We start from the raw sequence: 19,699 nt of genomic DNA on the forward strand, positions 1-19,699 counted from the left end.
CATTGTGTACTGTTACCAAGTCATCTTCAGCATGACATGCACCCACGCCCAACCTTACACAGCAAGTGAGGCAAGCAGCTGTACGCTGTGTCCTGCTCCTGTGAACAGAGCAGGCCTGAACCAAACTCTTAAGGGGCCTAGCTGAAGTGCTGTACTTTGTGCACGTGCATACATGCCTAAGGAAAACCTTCAGTTCTATATCAGAAAGTCTGACCACCGTACCAAGGATTCAGGAGCACTAATCTCACGTGAGCAATGAAGGTAAAATAAGGCAGTTTTATCAGCGAAGAGAACTATTTATTTTGTTATTACAAGGCTGTGGACAATTTCATAATGGGGTATGTGAATACAAGGACTGAAAAGTGTCCACATTACACAAAGTTGAGAAAAAGACAGAGATAACCAGCAGCCTTCACCAGCTACTATCTCTGACAGCCAGGTCCTCCTGAAATCAACAGCTAAGACAAATCTATACTTCTCCATGCAGACAAGTCAACAGACGAATTAACCTTTTAAGCATAAGCTGTGATTTAAATTTAGTTTGTTTCCATCTGAGGTTTCCCCAATTGGTAAATGGTCATTGATCTACAATGGTATAATCCCGCAGTTTAAACAGGCTTTTAAGTTTAACAGTAGTGATCCAAATCCATTTGAACCTTGAAGAGTTCACACCAGGTTTAACTGAGTACATTCACCCTTTTCAGTCGGTTCAACTACTTGAAAGTCCTTGCATAAATAAGGCCTTAAGAGCAGGATCTTCATGAAGGAGTTCAAGAGAAATCTACTTACATCATCCCTCCTATTTTTTCACAGTACTGTTTCTGTTTGATTGATCCACTGAACATTTTCCACTTCATTTAGAGCAATAGCTTCCATTTATCAAATGTGTAAAGTCTTCCCACCCTTATAAGAAAATATGTTTTAAGACTATTCAGTGTCTCAACAGTTGAATTAAGTGTCATTCAGAAATTGCAGTTCAATTTCCACTTTTATAAAATAATCTAGAAAAAGAAAATGTCACGAGCCAACTTTTCATCTAGCCAAACCACATATATCATTAAGTGCACATTGAATTATAGCATGAAAGAGCATATTGATATTTCTTGATGAATGCTACAAGTGAATTTTTTAAATGACTCTTCTCAAGTTGTATGTTTTTATCTCTCAGTCACTGAGAATGAAATTTGATATGGTAGTCACTGTAATAGGAAAGGAACAAAAACTTGCAGCAGACTGCACTTACACCCTGTTGTCTTTTGAGGACTCGAATTTGCATGGAAACATGACTGAAGTCATAACAACAGGCAGCACAACGTGCCAAACACCTGCCACCAGCAAGTGCAGCGCTGAGTGAGCTGTGCCGCCTGCCCATGTGTGTCCAGAAGTGCAGAAGCAAAAACACACAGCATTTATGTCGTCACTGTAAGCTGTGACGTTAACTTTCACTGAAGAGGTTCATCAAGTTGTCTGCAATTTAAGATTAACGTAAAAATGATAACGCCTATTGCCACTAAAAAATATGACACTCAAAACATTTGCCATATTACTGCAAATTTATTGTGTGAATTCACAATGTTCTATTTCCCCGACGTGCTCTAAGCCAGTAGATTACGGGGTATAAGCTGGGAAATAAGAGCAGCTACTTTGCACAGACTCATCCTCTGGAAGATGATGCCTTGTTTTAATTTAGTAAGCTTGTGTTGGATCAGAATAAACTTATGTTCTCATACTTCTCTGTGGCTCAGGCTGGATGTCAAGCAAATGACTCCTCTGAGGCAGTACACACACTGTATCCTCCCTGAGCAACTGAAATGATTTCATGCATGGGCAACGTTTAAGTGTTTTTAATGCTGTCAGTTACTCAAATACTTTTATTATTATTATTATTTTTTTTTAAATCTACTTGTCTGAGCATTAGTCCTTGAAAAATACTTCAACAGCTGAGCTTGAAAAGCAACTCTGACTCAAGTCAGAGTGTTTCTGTTACACTTATCCTCTCAGAACAGAAACTACACATCCTCAGAATCCATCAGAACACAAACACAAATCCTCTCAGAACAGAAACCTGTGTTTCTGTTAATGCCATGCTCCTCCCCACTGCTTCTCCTAGAACTCCTATACTGCTCTTCTCAACTGGTGTTACGGGAAACTTCAGGCAGCTGCCAAACAACATGATGCTAGGAGAGGAAACCTCCCTGACAGCTAGCAGAAGCTCATCTAAGTGCAAAAAGGACAAGGTAACAACCTCCAGCTGCTGTTTCTGCCAGAGCAGCAGGCAAACAGTCCATTTAAACAGAGAGGGACTGCCTACGGTGAGCTGTGGTCCTGCATGGTAGCATGAAATAATTGCAGGGGTTGCAAGGGACACCGGGGATCACCCAGTCCAACTCTCAGCTAACACAGGTTCCCTACAGCAGATTGCACGGGACAGCCAGCAACAGATGAAAACGTGCAGGGCCACATTTCTGATTCAGAGCGCGTTACATATACTGCCTTTACAGCTGAAAGAAATTCAGGTCAGGCGCGCATTTAAAGAAACACAGCAGCAGCTGTGGGCCAGTTCTGCGCTGCCTCACAGAACGCCTCCGCACCGCCTCGGTACGACACGCTGCATCCGCGGCACAGCCGGAGCCGGTTCCTGATGTCGAGCCGTCACTGCGGCCGAACAAAAAGCATGGGGCTGTGGGCCTCGGCGGGGCTATCGCCACGCACGGAGCCCCCGCGGCCCGCGCCTGGGGGTGAGGCCACCCCGCGCTACCCCTGGCTGCGGGCCCCGGGCTGAGGCCGGGCCTCGATCTGCTCCCCGCCTCCCTCTTGTTCTCACCAGCTGGCCTCGTCCTCCTCGCAGCACGCCAGGCGCTCTAGCTCCTCGGGCCGGAGAGGCGCCGCGTCGTCCGGCGGGCCGTCGCTCTCACCGCCGCCGGGCTCCTCGAGGGGCGGCCGCCGCGCCGCGGCCCTGGGGCTGAGGCAGCGGCCGTCGGACGGAGAGGCGGCGGCGGGGGGCGAAGGGGAGGCCCCGCCGCCGAGGAGGCGCTTGGGGCTGGCGGGGGCGGCGGGCAGAGCGCCGTGGCGGCTGCGAAGCTGCTCGTTCTGCTTCTCCAGCTTCTTCACCAGCTCCTGCAGCTTCCGCACCTCCGCGTCCGCGTTCACGCTCGAGCCGACGTCCTCCATGGCGCCTGCCGGCCGCAGAGCGGTCTGCGCGAGGAAGGCCGGCCGCGCCGCCCCGTCTACATGGCCGGGCGGCCCGCGGCACGGGAGGGTGGCGGCGGGGCGGGGCGGGGCGGGCGCTGCCGCCTCCTCAGCGGCGCCGGCGGGCGGCGGAGGGCCCGCATCCGGCCGCCATCTTGCCGCTTCCTCCAGCCCGCCCGAGCCACGACGTCACGCGCGTAACCTGGAAGTGCCCCGCGTTGGAGCCGGGCGGGTGTTGGCGGGCTGCGCGGCGTGCTGCCTTACCGCCCTCTGGTGCCCTGTGGAGACTGGGACCTGCGGGCGGCTGTCGTGCTGAGAGAGGGAAGAAGAGGGCGGGAGAGCTGTTGCTGGGGTGGTTATCAGACTGTGGAGGAGGTTTGGCCTGGGAGCAGAGACGTTTACTCATCGGTGCCGCATTGATAGCAGCCCTTGGAGGATTGCTCTGTGCGTTGGTTTGTAAATCCAACTTCTCAGCACCGTTTGGTACCAAGTGCCTTAATGAAATCCAGGTAAGTTTTGCGAGCACAGCTGTCTCTGTTAGCTTGCAGGCCTCCATAAGGCAAGAAAAATGGTAAGGTTTGTGATAATAAGGACACTTGGTTCCATGATGACACTGCTGGCAATTCAGTGGTTGGTGAGTGTAAAAGTGGTCTTAACTTAGAGAAGTTCATTCTAACTGAGAGCATTAATACAACAATGATAAAATACAGCTTCCTCCTTCTTTGCCTACCTTCAGTCCATCTGTTGATGGCAGGACAAATAGTCACGCCGTTACAATAGTTTGGACTTTTCTGTCCTGTAGATGATGTGCTGGAAGAGCTGGGCAGGCAGCATTAGGAAGGTCAGTGAGCCCTGGGCTTCTTGGGACTGCCCAGTAGAACTATTCATCGTTCTACATTTGGGTCCTCCTCTTTGATACAGTGGCACAGCTATGGGTCTGACAGCTGCTGGTACCCTGCATCTCCCCTCCACCAGTCCTCTCTGTGGTCTGTCTGTCCCCAGGGTTCCTGTCCCACCTTATCGTCCCCTGCTGACACTACCTTGCTTCCAGCAGCACCAGCAACTATTCCTCCCAGCAAGATGCATATTGCAAAAAGATGTGTGAGTAGTGGGGAGGCAAGTGAGGAGAGAAAAAAAAAGTGTTGCTGAATCATCTGCTGTTTTTCCGAAGTGTAAAGGCAACTGAGATGAACAAAGGGAGTTGCTGGTTAATAGTCACCGTAGTCAGTGGTTGAATAGCAAGGACTGTGATCCTGCTTTCTCATCGTCTTGTGCAGAGGGTTTCCCTGTCATGTTTTGGGAGGGGAATTGAGGACCGGGAGGGGAATTGAGGACCAGGAGCTGATAATGGGCTTCATAAGCATCTCATCAGATTCCAAGCTTGCTCTGGGCAGATGTGACAGGCCACACCCAAGCTGAGGCCTCTGGCTGACTACACAGAATAGTTACAATTGGTAGTAATGCTACAAAAAATGAAATGAACCTTACTCTATCACAAGAGCAAGTGAAATTTGTTTGCCTGTGAAATTAGATGTTGCAGATCTTTTTTTTTTTTTTTTTTTTACTTTTTCTGAGCAGGTTGAGTCTGTGCTGTCTATTTTTCACACACATGAAGAGGAAAGGGAAAATCAGTGTTTCTGCAGAGTCTCATGGACTCTGAAAGCCCCTCTGTGTACAGCCAGTGCGGTCAGCATTATGTGCTATTGGATCAGCAAAGCTGAAGGGCAATAGATCTCTACCTGTGTGTGTGTGACATAGGTCTAATTCAGGATAAGTGTGAGCAGAAGAAATGGGGAGCAGTCCCTCCAAAGCACAAGAAGCCTGGGCAAGGCTTGTATGTCACTCAAGTAATTCAATTTGTCTCTCTCTCTGACAAGTGGTTCCTGAGAAAAAGACCTCTAGGAGCTTTGTTTTGGTGCCCTCTGCATGGACAACTAGCATGGACAACTTTTTTTTTTTTTTTTTTTTTGGTACAGTTGTAATTTGCTAGTTTATTTCTAGTGAAATTGTTAGATTCTGACTTCCATACCTTTATTTTAATTGTCGCCTGAAATAACAAAAGATCCCTCAGAAGGAAGAGTAGATAAAGACAGACAGTTGCACAGTGAGAAATTAACATTTATAGCAAATATTTAACTTCAAGCCTGAAAAACTGAATTACTTTTTAAGCAGATTTGTTTAGTCTCCTGAGGAAGATTGCCTGCCAAAGGAGGTGTTCAACAGGCCCACACATGCTCTTGCTAGGTGGTGGTTAGATAAACCTTTGAAATAAAAAGAATCATTTGTCATTACAATATCTCATGGCATGCACAAACATTGCGTATGTGGTGGAATTAGTTTCTGTCTCTTTCAAAGCTAGTTTCAAAACCCTAACTGAAAGAACCAACATTGCAACTTTAATTATCTATAAAAGATATCTCTGAGTACATCTGGTCTCTTTAGTGGTGAGAGAATGTATTTAATCCATTGGCTTGGATTTAGGTTACCTGGAAGCCTAACTATGCTTTAGAAACTGTGAGCAGCAGTGAATCTTTTCAAAGACATCTGTGGGCAGAAGAGCCTTTACAAATCTTTTTGCAACCAGCTGGTCTGCTGTATTTACTACTCGTACCTCTTAGTGTGAAAGGAGGACTACATCCATGCACTGGTCTTCCTATGATGTTACAAGCCTTTCTGGAGGGCAGCAAGATTCCAGCTGAGTTTTGCCGTTGAGATACACTTATCTGGGGTATCCTCAATCGAAGTGTATCTGTTTGACATGAATTAACAGGCCTCTTTTTTTTATGCACAGGAAAGAAGTTGTTTAAACCTGCTTTTATCCTCCAAATCTGGAAGAACAACAACTCTAGGGTACTGCACAGGTTTCTAATGAGGCTAGTGTTCGTGGCATGCCATGTGGCTAGAAAATGTGTGACTAAATATCTACTTTAACCCTTAATTTATATTGCTGATTCAGAATGATGACTCTTGAAAGATTATCATCAGAGTTGAGTGGTTGAGCATTCTAATAAAAGTCTCATATGACCACAGACACTCCAAATGAGATCTGCTCACCTGAGGTTCATCATTGCAGTGTTGGAGTTCCTTCTACATGCTTAGAGTCTTTTCTCCTTGTAATTTTAGCATAATCTGCATATAATATTCATTAACAAATGTAAATTCAGCTTCATCATGGGGTTAGCTACCCGTATTTCATGCTTATTGATCGCTTGAAAATAATAGCTTTTTAGAAAGCCACTGAGCTCAGCTTGGTTAAGGTGCTGGGATGGGAGTGAGGTGACTCAACACTGGGAAAGGACTTGCTGTTGTCAAGAGGATCTGTGACTTATATTCATTTACAGATGACAGTAATTTTAGGCATGTGGGCATCACTGAGCGAAGTCTTACATGTCTCCACCCATATGAAGCAATCTGCTGTTAAACCATTCCAAAAAGTTTCTGTATGTACTGAGAACTCTCTCAACATCCCTCTGTTAGTGAGCCAGCTCCACAAGGAAAAATAGTTCACTGCACTCAAGGGACTCTGAAGCAGTCTCCCCTATGCACTTTTTTAGCAGGAAGAAGAGCCTTCAGAATACACAGTTAGTGACAAGTGAACAATTTCCAAACGTGACAAGCTTGAAATGCTGTATTTCCACACCTGACGAAATGCTATTATGTTTTGAATATCTTATTCATATTCTCATGACAATTTGTGACAGAGAGGATAGAGCCATGCAAAACAAAATTTGTAGTTAAATTATGTTCGTGCTTCATTGATTCATTTCTGCCTTATATTTAGCTAGGCTGGACTCCTGGCTGGAGACAATATGCTAACACTGATAAAAAACAATTAGGGTTGATGGCCAAGAAAGGCATGATGTGATCAGTCCTAAACGTTGCTGGGAACACTGCTCACAAGCAGGAAGATTTCCATTAAACCTGGGATACCGCCCCCGTGCTTGAGCTTGGAGGAACAGTGACGACGCTTTATTTGCCGAAGGATGTACGGCTTCGTTGTTAAAACCTGCACTGGAATTAAGTACCTCTTCTCCCTCCTGTCGGGCTGCCGTTTCGCCTCTCGGTGCAGTTCGGAAGGCCGCCGCCGCCACCTAGTGACAGCTGTGCACGTAGTGACAGCCCTGTACACAGTGACAGCCCTGTACGTAGTGGCAGCCCCTGCACCGGTGGCACAGGGACCTGGTGGGAGAGCGGTGATGGTGATGCACTGCTTTGGTCCCCACATGCAGTGTGTGAGCACCTGGAGGGGACCTCTGCTCCTTCCTCGCTGTGTTTGGAGGATGCGCTAATGGAAATCTTCCACTCTAAGACACAAACAGTATCTAAAGGCTAGGATTGAGCAAAGCACTTCTGAGATAGGACCAGAGGTAACGACCATGCATTGCACCAGGGGAGGTTTTCTGGTTGGATATTAGGAAACATCTATTCTCAGAAAGAGTGATGAGGCATTGGAAAGGTCTGCCCATGGAGGTGGTGGAGTCACCGTCTCTGGAGGTGTTCAGAGAACGTGTAGGAGTGGCACTGAGATGTAGTTTAATGGGCATGGGTGAATGGCTGAACTAGATTTGTTTACTGGTCTTTTCCAAATGTAATGTGCAAAGAGAAAGCCTAGAAGGAATTGAAACAAAAGTTAAAAAAATTAAAAGTTTTTACAGGCAGAAGCATGTGAGGGAGGTGAAAATATAAAAAATCCAGCTTAGAGGCTATAGAAGAAATTTAATCAAATAATAAAAGCTGTGTTGGCCGTATAAACAAAAATTAAGATAAACAGATGCCTTACGCAATGTAAGTACTGGCATTAAAATGAATGTAGGCAATGCCCCAGACTATTTACCTCAGCTTTGGTAAGGATAATGGCAGTGTACACAGAAGCAAAATCAAAACAGTGAATGTGAATGGGTGTGGAAACACGTTATCACAGGCAAGGTGAAAGCAAAGTGCAAAGAGCTCAGCTCTTGTGGAGGCTCAGAAACAGATAATCAAGCTCTTGATATGAGTTTTAATGCATTTACTAAAACAGATGCAATGCCATGTGATAAAACATTAGATAATGAAGTAAGTTTCTTTTTCCTAAGAAAAAAAGGGATCCATAAAAATGTTATTTTGTGGCATACAGGGATTAAATATTACATGAAAGAAATAGATATATGAAAGGATACAAAGTGGGAGATACAGTTACTAAAGATAGATTCTGCCAAATTAACTTGTGATTTTCTTTGATTAAATATGAGACTTTCTTAAAGGAGTGGTGTGTAGTGACAGGACAAGGAACATTGGCCTAAAACTTGAACATAGGAAGTTCCATACTAACATGTGGCAGCACTTCTTTATGGTAAGGGTGATGAAGCATTGGAACGGGTTGCCCAGAGAGGTTGTGGGGTCTCTATGGAGATATTCAAGACCCATCTGGATATCTACGTGTGCAACCTATTGTAGGGTATCTGCTTTAGCAGGGGGGGGTGGGACTCAAGGATCTCTTGAGGTCCCTTCCCATCCCTGTGATTCTGTGATTCTGTGAACTGCAACAAAGCAAATCCATATGGATATCAGGAAAGTGATCGACATGGTATATCAGTGTGGTAATGCTGGAAAAACAGAGGGAAGAAACCAGCTAAAGAGTTGTACTTACAGGAGAAGGCTCAGGCTGTAGAAAGAAAAGTTTTGTGACTGTGGAGTGCATAAGGATTGACTGCATTTATCTTTTGTGGAAAGTATTTTGTCCAAAAAAGTAATAAATAAAAATAGAAGTGATTAATGAAATATGCTGGTGACACAAAGAAGATGACTTTAAAGCACAGAAGGACTGAACTGCCATAAAGTGGAGGCACAAGAAACAGAATTCTAAAATAACAAAGGCAAGGAATTTAGTGACCAGCAAGGTTTTGTTCAGGAAGTACAGGTGCATCAGCTGCTGACAAAAAGTGAAGAGCTGGCTGTTTTAGTCAGTTGTCCATTGCGAGATATCTAAAGACTACTACTCATGAAAAGTGAAAACACACCTATATATCTAAAGGCAAGATCAGTGATCTGAGAAAGATTTTAGTACCGAGTTGCCTTTCCAGCTTTGTCCAAATACTTGCAGTGCAGACCAAACATGAACAAGCAATATATTGATGCATATGCTTAAATTCAAGCAGATTTGTCTCATCAAGTCTTCAGGGTTGGCAGACAGCTTGAACCAGGAGAAAAGAGAGTGTATAATGGAACCTCTCATTTAAATGCAAGCAAAGCAACCCATGCAGTGTTAATAGAGAGATTTTGCTGCATTTTGTAAACCAGATTTAACACATTGTAATGTAAACATATCTATCAGAGCATAAAATGAGCGATGTCAGTATAATAACCAACAACTGCCATCAATTTACACCCTTTTGAATCAGCCTGAATGAAAACCTTGTAGTGTCAGATCCCACCGTGTCCTTTTGTAACTTGGGTAAGCTGCAGCTGTGACGTGCCAGGGTCACTGTTGGCCAAACAGTGGGGCTGTTTTTTGTTGAAGCACGTAGTAATAATGAGTGTGCTTGTACATACAGCATGTTTCAAATGTCCGCTGACATTTACCTTTCTATATATTTTTGCATATATATATCTAAATTCAACCAAAATGTTAAAATGAGGTGTTACAGAATGATAAGTAGAATTGCAATAAAGCTCTTCTATCTTGTTGACAGGTAAAAGATCAAATTTTAATCCCTTCAAACGATCTTATTTCTCTGCCAAAATTGAAATCAAGAATTAATATCTGAACATGGAGTTATCAAGGAAAATCCTCTTTCTTGTGACTGTACCAAGCTCAAAACAACACGTCCCTTTCATCAGAAGTGACCTTCTGTACGAATCCTTCTCTGTAAGTATCCTCAGCCACTTGCAGCAGTGTATTCTGTACATGCACAGTGTAACTGATTTTATAATCTGTAGCTTGAACAACTTTTGGAGTATGCCAGGGAGCTGCAGCCTTTTCAATTACTTTATTGCTTGGTGGAAAGCCTGGGTCATATAATAGAATCATAGAATGGCTTGGGTTGAAAAGGACCTCAAAGATCATCTAGTTTCAACCCCCTGCCATGGTCAGGGTCGCCAATCACTAGACCAGGCTGCCCAGAGCCACATCCAGCCTGGCCTTGAGTGCCACAACTTCCTTGGGCAATCTGTTCCAGTGTGTCACCACCCTCATCATCATCATCATGAGGGATTTGTGGAGGCTGCAGAATTAAAGGAATAGGTGGGATATGTTCAGCCCAGGTGTGGGCTGTGAGTGCAGTCGATGGTACTTCAGAGCTATGCATGAACCTCAGTTAGGAAGGAAAAGCTGCCTTGAGCAGAGGCGACAGGCGTAGTACTGCCTTCCCTCCATCAGCACCAAGCCCCTGCACTGGGGCTGAGGGGGATGCTGGGGTCTGATGCCATAAGACAGATTTTGCCCTTTTGTTATTAGTAGATCTGAGCCTGTTCCAGTGCTGTGTGATTCTTTCAATATAGAAAGCACTACATAAGAGTCGAGCTATATTCAGACCTCAAAAGATGTGCCAAAATGACTGAAGCCAACCTTTGGTGTAAAGTTCAGAGAAGAGAGAAAATCAAAGGACTCTTATTTTTAACCAAGAATCCAGCAGTTTGTGTCAATTTCCCAGCTCAGACAATGCAGCAGCCTGGCGAGAGTGAGGTATTTTCTATGGGCTCAGTTCCTACTATTGTTTACAAGCCAAATGTGAGGTTAGGTAGTAATGGGTCAGCCCTTCGTAGTCATGGCACAGGCATCTTTTACAGTGACATGCCTGTGTGTTAGGACAAAGAAACATGTGAGGGCAGGAGACCTACAGTCTTCTTCCTTTCACATAAGCATTTTTGCAAGAAACGATTGAGAAAAATCATAGATTTTGCTGTTGATTTTTTTTAAATTATTTTTTAACAACAAAAAAAAATACTATTACTATTTTAAGGGAATGCTTTTAACACACATCACATTTGATTTTCCTAAGAGTTTTGTCTAAGTAGGGATAAGTAAAAAGTTCTCAGAAAGCTCTGGATTTCCAGAATCCAATGACATTCAGGGGGTGCTAACTTGGGAAAAAATAGAATCAGTGTCAATTATTCATATTATCCTATTCCTGCAGTATGAAGTGATAACCCAAGCTGAATTTTTTTGAGGTGACTTTCAATAGATATGTAATAAATGCTGTGTGTGTGCATGTGTATGCTTGTGTATGCATGTTCATCTTTGTCTGTACATGCCCATACATTCATGCACACTTCTTTTCAGCAGGGTAGCAGCACCAGATCTAAAGTAACATTAGAAAGCTGGACATCAAATAGAGAATGAGGTCAGATTGAGACATGAGTTGAAGGAGGTTATAAAACAGTGGGAATTACAGATAGAGTGGAAAGCCAGTTATGCCTTCTTTACATCACCTGAGGCTCCCTAGCTATCCCTATACCTCAAATTTAAAAGTTTTTTGGAACAAGGCAGCAACATCTGTAAAACTGTTTCCAGCAACACCACAGCTGCAAACACAACGTTACCAAGGGTACAAGGATACAAGTTTATCCCTACTTAGGGTTGCTCAGCAGTAGAATTCAGGTGGATTGGAGGTAAGGGTTTTGTTGTCTGTCCCTACTGTGTAGCCATGTGTCACTGTTAAGTGCTACTTGGAAAGTGATCATCAGTTACTAAAACATTTAAACACAAAGTTAGCAGTTGTTTACTAACAGAGTAAATGCCATTTGCCATTCTCTTTTAAAGAGAGATAAGTAACATTAATTGCTCTCATTGAAGACCAGAAAGTGGGTTTTTAGGATGCCACAAAGTTCACAGAATTGTAAACTGAGGTAAGAAACTGTAACAGTGGGTTAACTCTGAATTGTTATTACTGTGAGGTGCCACACGCTGTCCTGGTAAAGGCATAGGGAAGACTGCTATCCTACTGCTGATGGAACTCTTTGAAGTGGGTTTGCACAGGTTTGGTTCTGTATCAGAAATCACAAGGGCATTAAGCATCCATAAACAAAGCTGTAGCCTGTGCTATGTGTAAATTCTCTGGGAATACATCTGAGTCGTGTGGTCACCAGCAGAACCTGAGCTTCTCTTGGGATTAAGGTTTCGGAGGCCAGCCTTCTAATCACAGGGATTCAGTTATTCCTTCCAATTAGATCAATGTAACAAGGCTGTGTAATGCAACAATAGCACCTCTTCTAAATGGAGAAATGTTGAGTCTTGAGAAAGAAAAGTTTTGTTCATTTTAGCATTTTTGCTTTGTGTCCTATCCCTATGTGGAGTCTCACATGAAACTTTACACACACTAAAATTACACACTGACCACCTTTTTTTCAGAAGTATATTCTAGCTAAACAGACCACATCCTGAAACTAAATCTCCTTTCAATGTTTTTGCTATAAGTGTGGTGCAAGTCCACTGAAGTCAGCCATGAAATCCCAGTTTTGTCAAGCTCAGAATCTGCTCTGTGGAGACCACTGCTGCTGGTTAAATTCGTGCTATGCCACCTGTAGCTGAAGCCTAAACGTGCTTTGAATCTTTGCAGAGAGGTGTCTGCAGGCAGCTTCCCCCGCTTCCTTCACAGCCACAGATGCGCCTTTAAGCCACGCAGTGCTGTCACTCAGGCTGCCCCGCAGTGTCACTTACCGGCGTCACCACAGAGGGGGAGCAGCACACCGCAGGTTGGCCCAGGATACGTGCAGAGACGTGCTGCTGCAGGGTGGTGGTTTTAGGATCCTTCGGGCTTCTTCACAGCAGAGAGGATCCCACTGATGGGGATGCAGGGTGGCCCTGGGGGCTATCTGCTGTGGTCACTGACAAGCAGTTCCTTGAGCAACAAGGACTCAATCATGAGCTGAAAACCAGCAGAGTGGGGCCACCAACTCCCCCATCCACATCTTTGCCTTTTTAGGTTGTTGTTCTCTGCTTCAGTACCAGTATGAAACTTTAACCTGCTCACCAGTGCTGCTGTGCTGAGTTAGCAAGAGGGGTGAATGGTGCTAATAGAAAGTACTCTTTACACTCTCCTCATTTTATGTACATACACTTGCTGTTATTTATTATATCATGTCACTGCTCAAATAAGGCTGCACTACTCTGGGGTCTGTTTTTACTGTTTGGTTGCTTGGGCTATGGCAGGTGGCACTGCAATATTGCAGCGCTTCAGAGGAAAGTGGGAAAGAGAATGTGTGTGGTTGTATGATTGTACCAATGATTGTGGTCCAAGAGAAGAATTAAAGATGTTTAGCAAATCCTCCTCTAAATTTATGGATCCAGCTTAACACTCAAATGCATGAATACAAATCCTGTAGCTTTATAGAGACATCTGCCTGTGTTCAGAAGGCTAATTTAGCTTGATATGTAGTACTTTTCCCTGTTGCTCCTTTAATTAATAACTATATTCACGTTCCTTACAGAGTCTTGTCAGTTTTATTTCTAGTACGTATTTATCACCCAAGTGTTGATAATGCATTTCCTCGGTGTCTTTTTCTCCATGGAGTTAGCTATCAAACCAGACATAGCACACATTTTATTGCACCAGGCACCAATGTCCCAGCCTGTTGCAAAGATACTCCTGCTTTCTCACGCGATGCAAGTCTCTCCAAAACTGTGTGTCAGTTGGGATACACCATCCTCTCACTGAATGCAGTGAAACACAGCCCTGGTGGCTGGCATTGAGCTGGCAGCTGTGGGCTGGAAGGTGGGAAGGAGAGAAAAGCTGCCAAGCTTGTGGCCACTGGAACCTGTCCAAGGATAGCCAAAAGGGATGTCATTCTGTCTTTTTCTGATTACATCTTTTCCTGTTCTGATGTTTGATTATCCCATTTGTGTTTGCTTATAGACTGAAAATGAGTAACATCTAAATAGCAAATGGATGTATCTTTCATGAACAGAGCAAAAAGCTCAAATTTTTATTTCCTGTTCTCCTATGGATGCGCATTTAGTGCTTCAGGAATGCTGTTTGTTTCTCAGATCCTTTAAAATTTGCCCCAGAAGATGGACTATGTTTACTTTTTTTTATTTTTATTTATTTATTTTTTTCCTGAGTTATCTGTCATTGGCCGTGAAATAGAGAGACCCTGATCTGCAAAGATCTAGATGGACTGCAGAGGAAAGAAGCAGTAGTGGCAGGGAAGCCTGTGCTCTCATGGTGTGGGACAGATGTGTTCAGGCTGATCCAGCCACTACAAAAAAGGGATGTATGGCTGATGTCTCCCCAGTTACCATGTCCTTCCCTGCAGCAAGGGATGGTCAGACTTACTAGTACTTTTTTTCCATCTTCCAGTGGAGCACATTGTCCCCAGAGGACATTAAGTGAAGCCTGTCTTTTAGGGCTTCCTCCAGCCAGCAATTGTTCTAGAAATTTGCTTGCCTGCATCTTGACACTGCAAGAAGAACTCTTACAAAAATAGCTACTTCTGTATTATTAATATGTGCTGTATTCTCAGAAGAAAGCTCACAGAACTCTTGGAGGTGTCCAATTCAGTATGTCCACCATTATAGCAATCCATTCCAAAACTTCAAACCTAGGTTTTGAGTTATAAAGGAAGGATAACCAGACCTGAGCTTGAGATCAACTCTTCTTCCTACTGTAACCTATTAGTAGTAAGTCCAGAAGAATTTTTATTTTTATTTTTTTTCCAGATAAGGATGTGTCTTTAACAAAAGAGGGCAGGGAATGTCTTTGTGGTCTAGCTACTGTGGCCAAAATGCTGCCTGTTGTTATGACATTAGAGGAAACATGCTGTCTGCAAAGAGGATGCAGGGCAATGGGAGCAGTTCAGTTGCTTGCAGTGAAGCAGGTAAAAGCAATTCTCAACAGCAGAAAGCTGCTTGGTTGTCCTCAGAGCTAGGCAGGAGATTTACTCAAGCACACAGTCATTATGTATCTGTCTGGCAAGTTTGGTGCTGGTATGCCCTGACTGTGACTGCTGAGTCCTCAGACTGATGGGATTACACAATGGTAGTTATAAACTAACCCTATACTGATCATAACCTGACCTTATACTTGAAGTCATCAGCCCCTTCAAAGACATTTGTGGGCTTTTAAAAGTCTCAGTTGAATCAGTGGAAGATCCAACTGCCTCTTTCTCGCTCCATGTTTCTCTTGAATCTCAGCATGTTGCAGAAGTAAAGGCTTCAGTGGAAAAAATAAGATTGACTTTACCGTAGGCTGAGAAGTAGGTCCTGGTCTGTGCAAGATACAGATCAGTTGATGGTGGGGAAAGAGCTAGGATGACCTTGGTAAGTTATAGTGATATCTTACAGACAACAAATGTTACAGGCCTGCTGTAAAAATATGTTTGTGTCAGTCAAGCATGAGATCCATCCAACATCCTGCTTTCAGTGCTGACCACACATGGATGTCCAGGAAAAGCAAGAACAGGACAAATATATATCACACCTTCATACAAGTGTTCCTCAAGTGTCTTTCTCGAGGTTTCCTGGATCTGAAGTGTTGGGTCTGTCTAGTGATTCCTCTTCCAAGTGTCCACCCAGTCTCTCTTGAATCTCATTTGATCTGCTCCATCCATAAACATTGTTTGCAAAGCAAAGAGCTCCACACATCTTCCAAGATGTATAATGAACTATCTTCATCTGTTTTATATCAGTCTAGCTGTTACTGGCTTCACTGGATAACTTCTAGCTCTTGTACTGGAAGAGAAAATACACAGCAGATTCTTATTCAGTCCTTTTATCCCATTTAACATTTCTACCATACTCACTTTGTGCCATCTGTCTTAAATGCTGGAGGTGATCCATTACACTCCATCCATCAGATGTAGCATCGGGCATCCCATAAATATATTAAATGTTTCCTCAAACCAAGCTTCCAAAAAATGCACAGAAATGAAAGCACAAGGCAGCCTGTGAAATAGGTACAGTAAAAGACTGAAGAAGTAATTGTTTTGTAAATTTGATTCATCCTAAACAAGGAAGCAGACAAGTGGAGAAAGAAGTAGAGAAGTGGAAGAAACATTGTGATTGAGTAACAAAATATTGCATCATGATGCTTGCCTGCAGGGCTACTGAAATAAAATTACGGAGAGAGATGGTACACAGCTTCAGGGAGCCTCTGGCCCCTGGCCCCTTGAAGCCCTGACACAGCCAGTCAGCAACGGCTGGGATAAACCATTGGCTCTGTCACATGATGTAGTGGAAACTCTGGGCTTATTGTTCCCTTCAATACGCACTGCATCTTTGGTGACCCATGCTTGATATTTTCCCCTTAACTCAGCTAGACAGAAGGACAAAATCTTTTTCTCAGTTTCACACAGAGGATCAAATAGAAACAAAATGACTTAATGGAATTATCACCTCCAAAATCTCTCAAAAAGAAAAGAAGCTTTGGAGACATGGTAGGCAGAAAAAGCAATACGTTTGTTGATATGGAAGTCAGATAATGAGAAACTGGTTATTTTTCCCTCACTGACATGGTTTACTCCTGGCAGTGTGAAAACTCTTGTTTGTCATTTCTTTCCAAACAAGTGAGGGAAGAGAAATGAAGAGAGGAAATGCCCAGTATCTGCCTTCACAGAAAACTCTGAGAAGTGAAGAAGGGTGAAGAGGGCTTAGCAGGCACCAGGGAGAAAGAAGAGCCTCACTGTGACGTGGGGACTGGTAGACATGCTTCTCTGCCAGAAAGATTGCACAGATGAGACTTTGAACAAGAGAGATTGCCCCAGACAGTAGCTTCAAGGACAGAAGTGACATGGGCCATCAGATGGTAAAGCATATCCAGTATAACTGCTGGAAATACAGTCTATGTGAGTTGCCATCTAATAGGCATCTTTTTCTTTCCCTATTTGGTGCTTCACGCCACTTGTGTGCCTGAAATCTCAAGAATCTCCATGCTTTCTGATGGAGAAACTTCCTCCTAAAGATGGGCATTTTGCCACAGAAACGTCACTGCTTCCCTCCTCTGCAGAAGAGCAAAATCAACTGCTTTGAGTTCTGGGTGCCCATAACACAAAGCACAGTGAAGTCATTGTGCCACACATTTCACCCAGTGCCTGAGGCCATACCAAAGGAAAGGCTTGGACAGCATGGGCTCCAATCCCCACAGCCCAGAGGTGGGATGGGTGCCATGCCACCAGCCCACAGGGTTCCAGAACCTCCAGGAGGGTATGGAGAAAAGATGGAAGCAGCAAACAGCATTGAGCTCTTCTGGAGCTGAAGCAGGACCAAAGCCCTGAATATCCCCTCCTTTTCTCATTCCCCCTCTGCTGCACTGTTTGCATAATGTTTGAGCATGTGAAACTTTGGGGAAATGAAATCATTTCTGGTTACAACTTGCTGCTTTTTCTGCACTGGATTTTTTTTTTAATCCTAAAGCTGAAACATTCCCCTGGGTGGAAAGTCCAGCTTCTTCCTGGCTGTGAAGTTTACATAGATACATAAAGAAATATTGTTATTTGAAAAGTGTCTTTCTGCTTTCAGTAATTTAGATCATGATGCACTGGTGGCCATGGCAATGGACACTTCTGGAATTTATGAAGTATGGAAGGAAAACCAAATACTTCTTGCAAAATTAAAGATCCTTCCCCTGTAATTCAGCGAGCCTCAGTGCTGTGCAGGGGTTGGCATGCCTCTTACAGTGAAGCCACCCCCATTGCTCTACTTAACAATGTCAAAGGCATATAGACCATAAGAAACCAAGACTGTGCAGCAAAAACCCATGTGGCTGGTGCTGCCCTGCTCAGCAAGCTGTAGGAAGCCACAGACAACAATGAACAATGCTTTTTTTGCAAACTGCATAACCTTTCCTCGATGCATTTGCTAGGTGTGCATTTAAGAGTCTCCTGAAGACTGCTCAGCACATTCCCATCCCTCAGGACCCAACCTGTCAGTTGTTTTTCTTTAATGGCATAGAGCTGTGCCAGGGAGCATCTTGTTGGGTGTTAGGAAAAGTCTCTTGATCAGGTGGCATGGGCATGGAAGAGGCTGGAGTTCAAGGAGCTTTTGGACAGTGCTCTGAGATAGAGGGTTTGAATTTTGGGTGGTACTGAAGGAGGGCTGTCCAGGCGCCGAGTGCAGTGCTGCAGGCCTGGAGGCGGGGCAGAGGAACTGGGGAGAGGGCTGAGGGACGGCTACCTGCGCGGAGGCCACACAGTGACTGCCCAGGCGTTCATCACCCCAGAGGTGCCCCATGCACCAGGGACGAAGCCCTTTGGCTCTCGGGACTCAGAGCAGCACGGCTTTGGAGGAAATCCCCCAAGCGAAAACAAAGGCTCTGTAAGTCATTTCCTCTGTGCTGAACAGAAAGACATCTGTGCTGATCCAGCCATTACGCATAGGCGAAGCAAAACAATGCACTTGTTAGCAGCACAGACCCAGTTTGCTTTCCTCTGGACTCATACTTTAAAACGTTTAGAGGCGTGTTTTAGCCAAAGCTTTATCTCTTAAGAAAGTTTTGCGGACAGTTTATATGGATAAAGTTGGGATAATGGAAGGCAGTGAGGAAAAGGGCCTGAATGACAACTCAGCAACAAGTCACCGCAGCCGTGGCTGGTGCACAAAGCTTTGGGGTGGCTACGTGCAACCACAGCGTCCAGCCTGGGCGCTCTGCCACGGGCATCACGCAGGACGCGCTCTGGAGCAGGTACCAACAGGACCAAAGCACACCGTCACATTTTCAAGACGCGCACTGAAAACCGGGGTGGGACTGGCACCCTCTCTTTACAATTCACCACCTCCTCCTCGCTTGGTTTGTTTCCCCCACGAAGCGCGCACATCACCGAGACGCCTCCGCGCTCCTTGCACCTGCGGCAGCGCCCAGCGCCTCTCCGCCTCTCCGCCGCCCGCCCTTCGCCCCGCCCCGCGCTCCCTCTGCCACCGCCCGCCGAAGCGGAGCCGTGCCTCCCGCCTTGTTCCGTACTGCTGCCTCACGGCCCCTTCCGCGGCGGCGCTCGGGAGCCGCAGGTAAGGCAGAGCCGGGGAGCGCGGTGATAAAATAGAAGAGAAAGCTCAAACTTCTGCTAAGTTGTTAGTGGGTACGAGGAGGGATTTGCGCGCAGGTGGCCGCTGCCTGGCAGCTCGGAGGCTGCTGGCCGATGCTGTGCAGCAGCTGCAGCTCAGCGCACGGCTTCGAGCGAGCAGCGGGAGCGGAGGCGAGAAATGAAGCGCTGAGCGGTAACCGCTTGGAACCTCCGCCGGTAACGACCGACAGTTCGCGTGATACGAAGTCCGGTAGTGCGGTTCCCGTTTATAGCCGAGTGTTTCTCGGTGTTTCCTTGTTTATGTGACTTGGAGTTTCTTGATGTAGTCGCGTAACTGCTCTGCTTCAGCGAGGCTCCGCGACTCGGGCCGGGATCAGCTCAGTGTGTGATTTCGGTTGTGAGTACGGCTCCGTGTGCCTTCTGTGCCCTGCGCGGCCGTCCCTCTCGGAGCGCTCCTACGACTGCTACTCAGCTGCTGCGTGGGGCAGCTAACGCGGTGGCTACTGTGCGAGCTTCTGCTGTGTTCCTATAAGCTGCAATCGGTCATTAGTGACACACTGAGCTTTTCGGGTGGACTTGG

The 19,699-nt window shown here is 45.2% G+C and overlaps 2 protein-coding genes across 9 annotated transcripts in view; one reads left to right on the top strand and one right to left on the bottom strand.

Moving 5' to 3' along the window:
• SLAIN2 (SLAIN family member 2) overlaps window positions 1-3,359 on the bottom strand; it is a 33,540-nt gene extending 30,181 nt beyond the window's left edge. For both annotated transcript variants that reach the window (XM_085223200.1, XM_085223199.1), the window contains exon 1: window positions 2,825-3,359. In XM_085223200.1, coding sequence (XP_085079326.1) covers window positions 2,825-3,171 — 347 coding nt within the window. In that variant the 5' untranslated portion in view covers window positions 3,172-3,359. The remainder of the gene's footprint in view (window positions 1-2,824) is intronic.
• Window positions 3,360-3,515: 156 nt separating this feature from the next.
• TEC (tec protein tyrosine kinase) overlaps window positions 3,516-19,699 on the top strand; it is a 58,066-nt gene continuing 41,882 nt past the window's right edge. For 2 of the 7 annotated variants that reach the window (XM_085223193.1, XM_085223197.1), the window contains exons 1-2: window positions 3,516-3,698; window positions 9,861-10,036. The gene's annotated coding sequence lies outside the window, so the exon portion shown is untranslated. Of the gene's footprint in view, window positions 3,699-9,860; window positions 10,037-18,442; window positions 19,103-19,129; window positions 19,336-19,699 lie in introns of those variants that run through there. The other 5 variants (XM_085223194.1, XM_085223198.1, XM_085223196.1 and 2 more) reach the window with 4 other exon arrangements.

This window comes from Meleagris gallopavo, chromosome 4 (assembly GCF_905368555.1).
Source record: "Meleagris gallopavo chromosome 4, MGAL_WU_HG_1.1, whole genome shotgun sequence".
Lineage (NCBI taxonomy): Eukaryota > Metazoa > Chordata > Aves > Galliformes > Phasianidae > Meleagris > Meleagris gallopavo.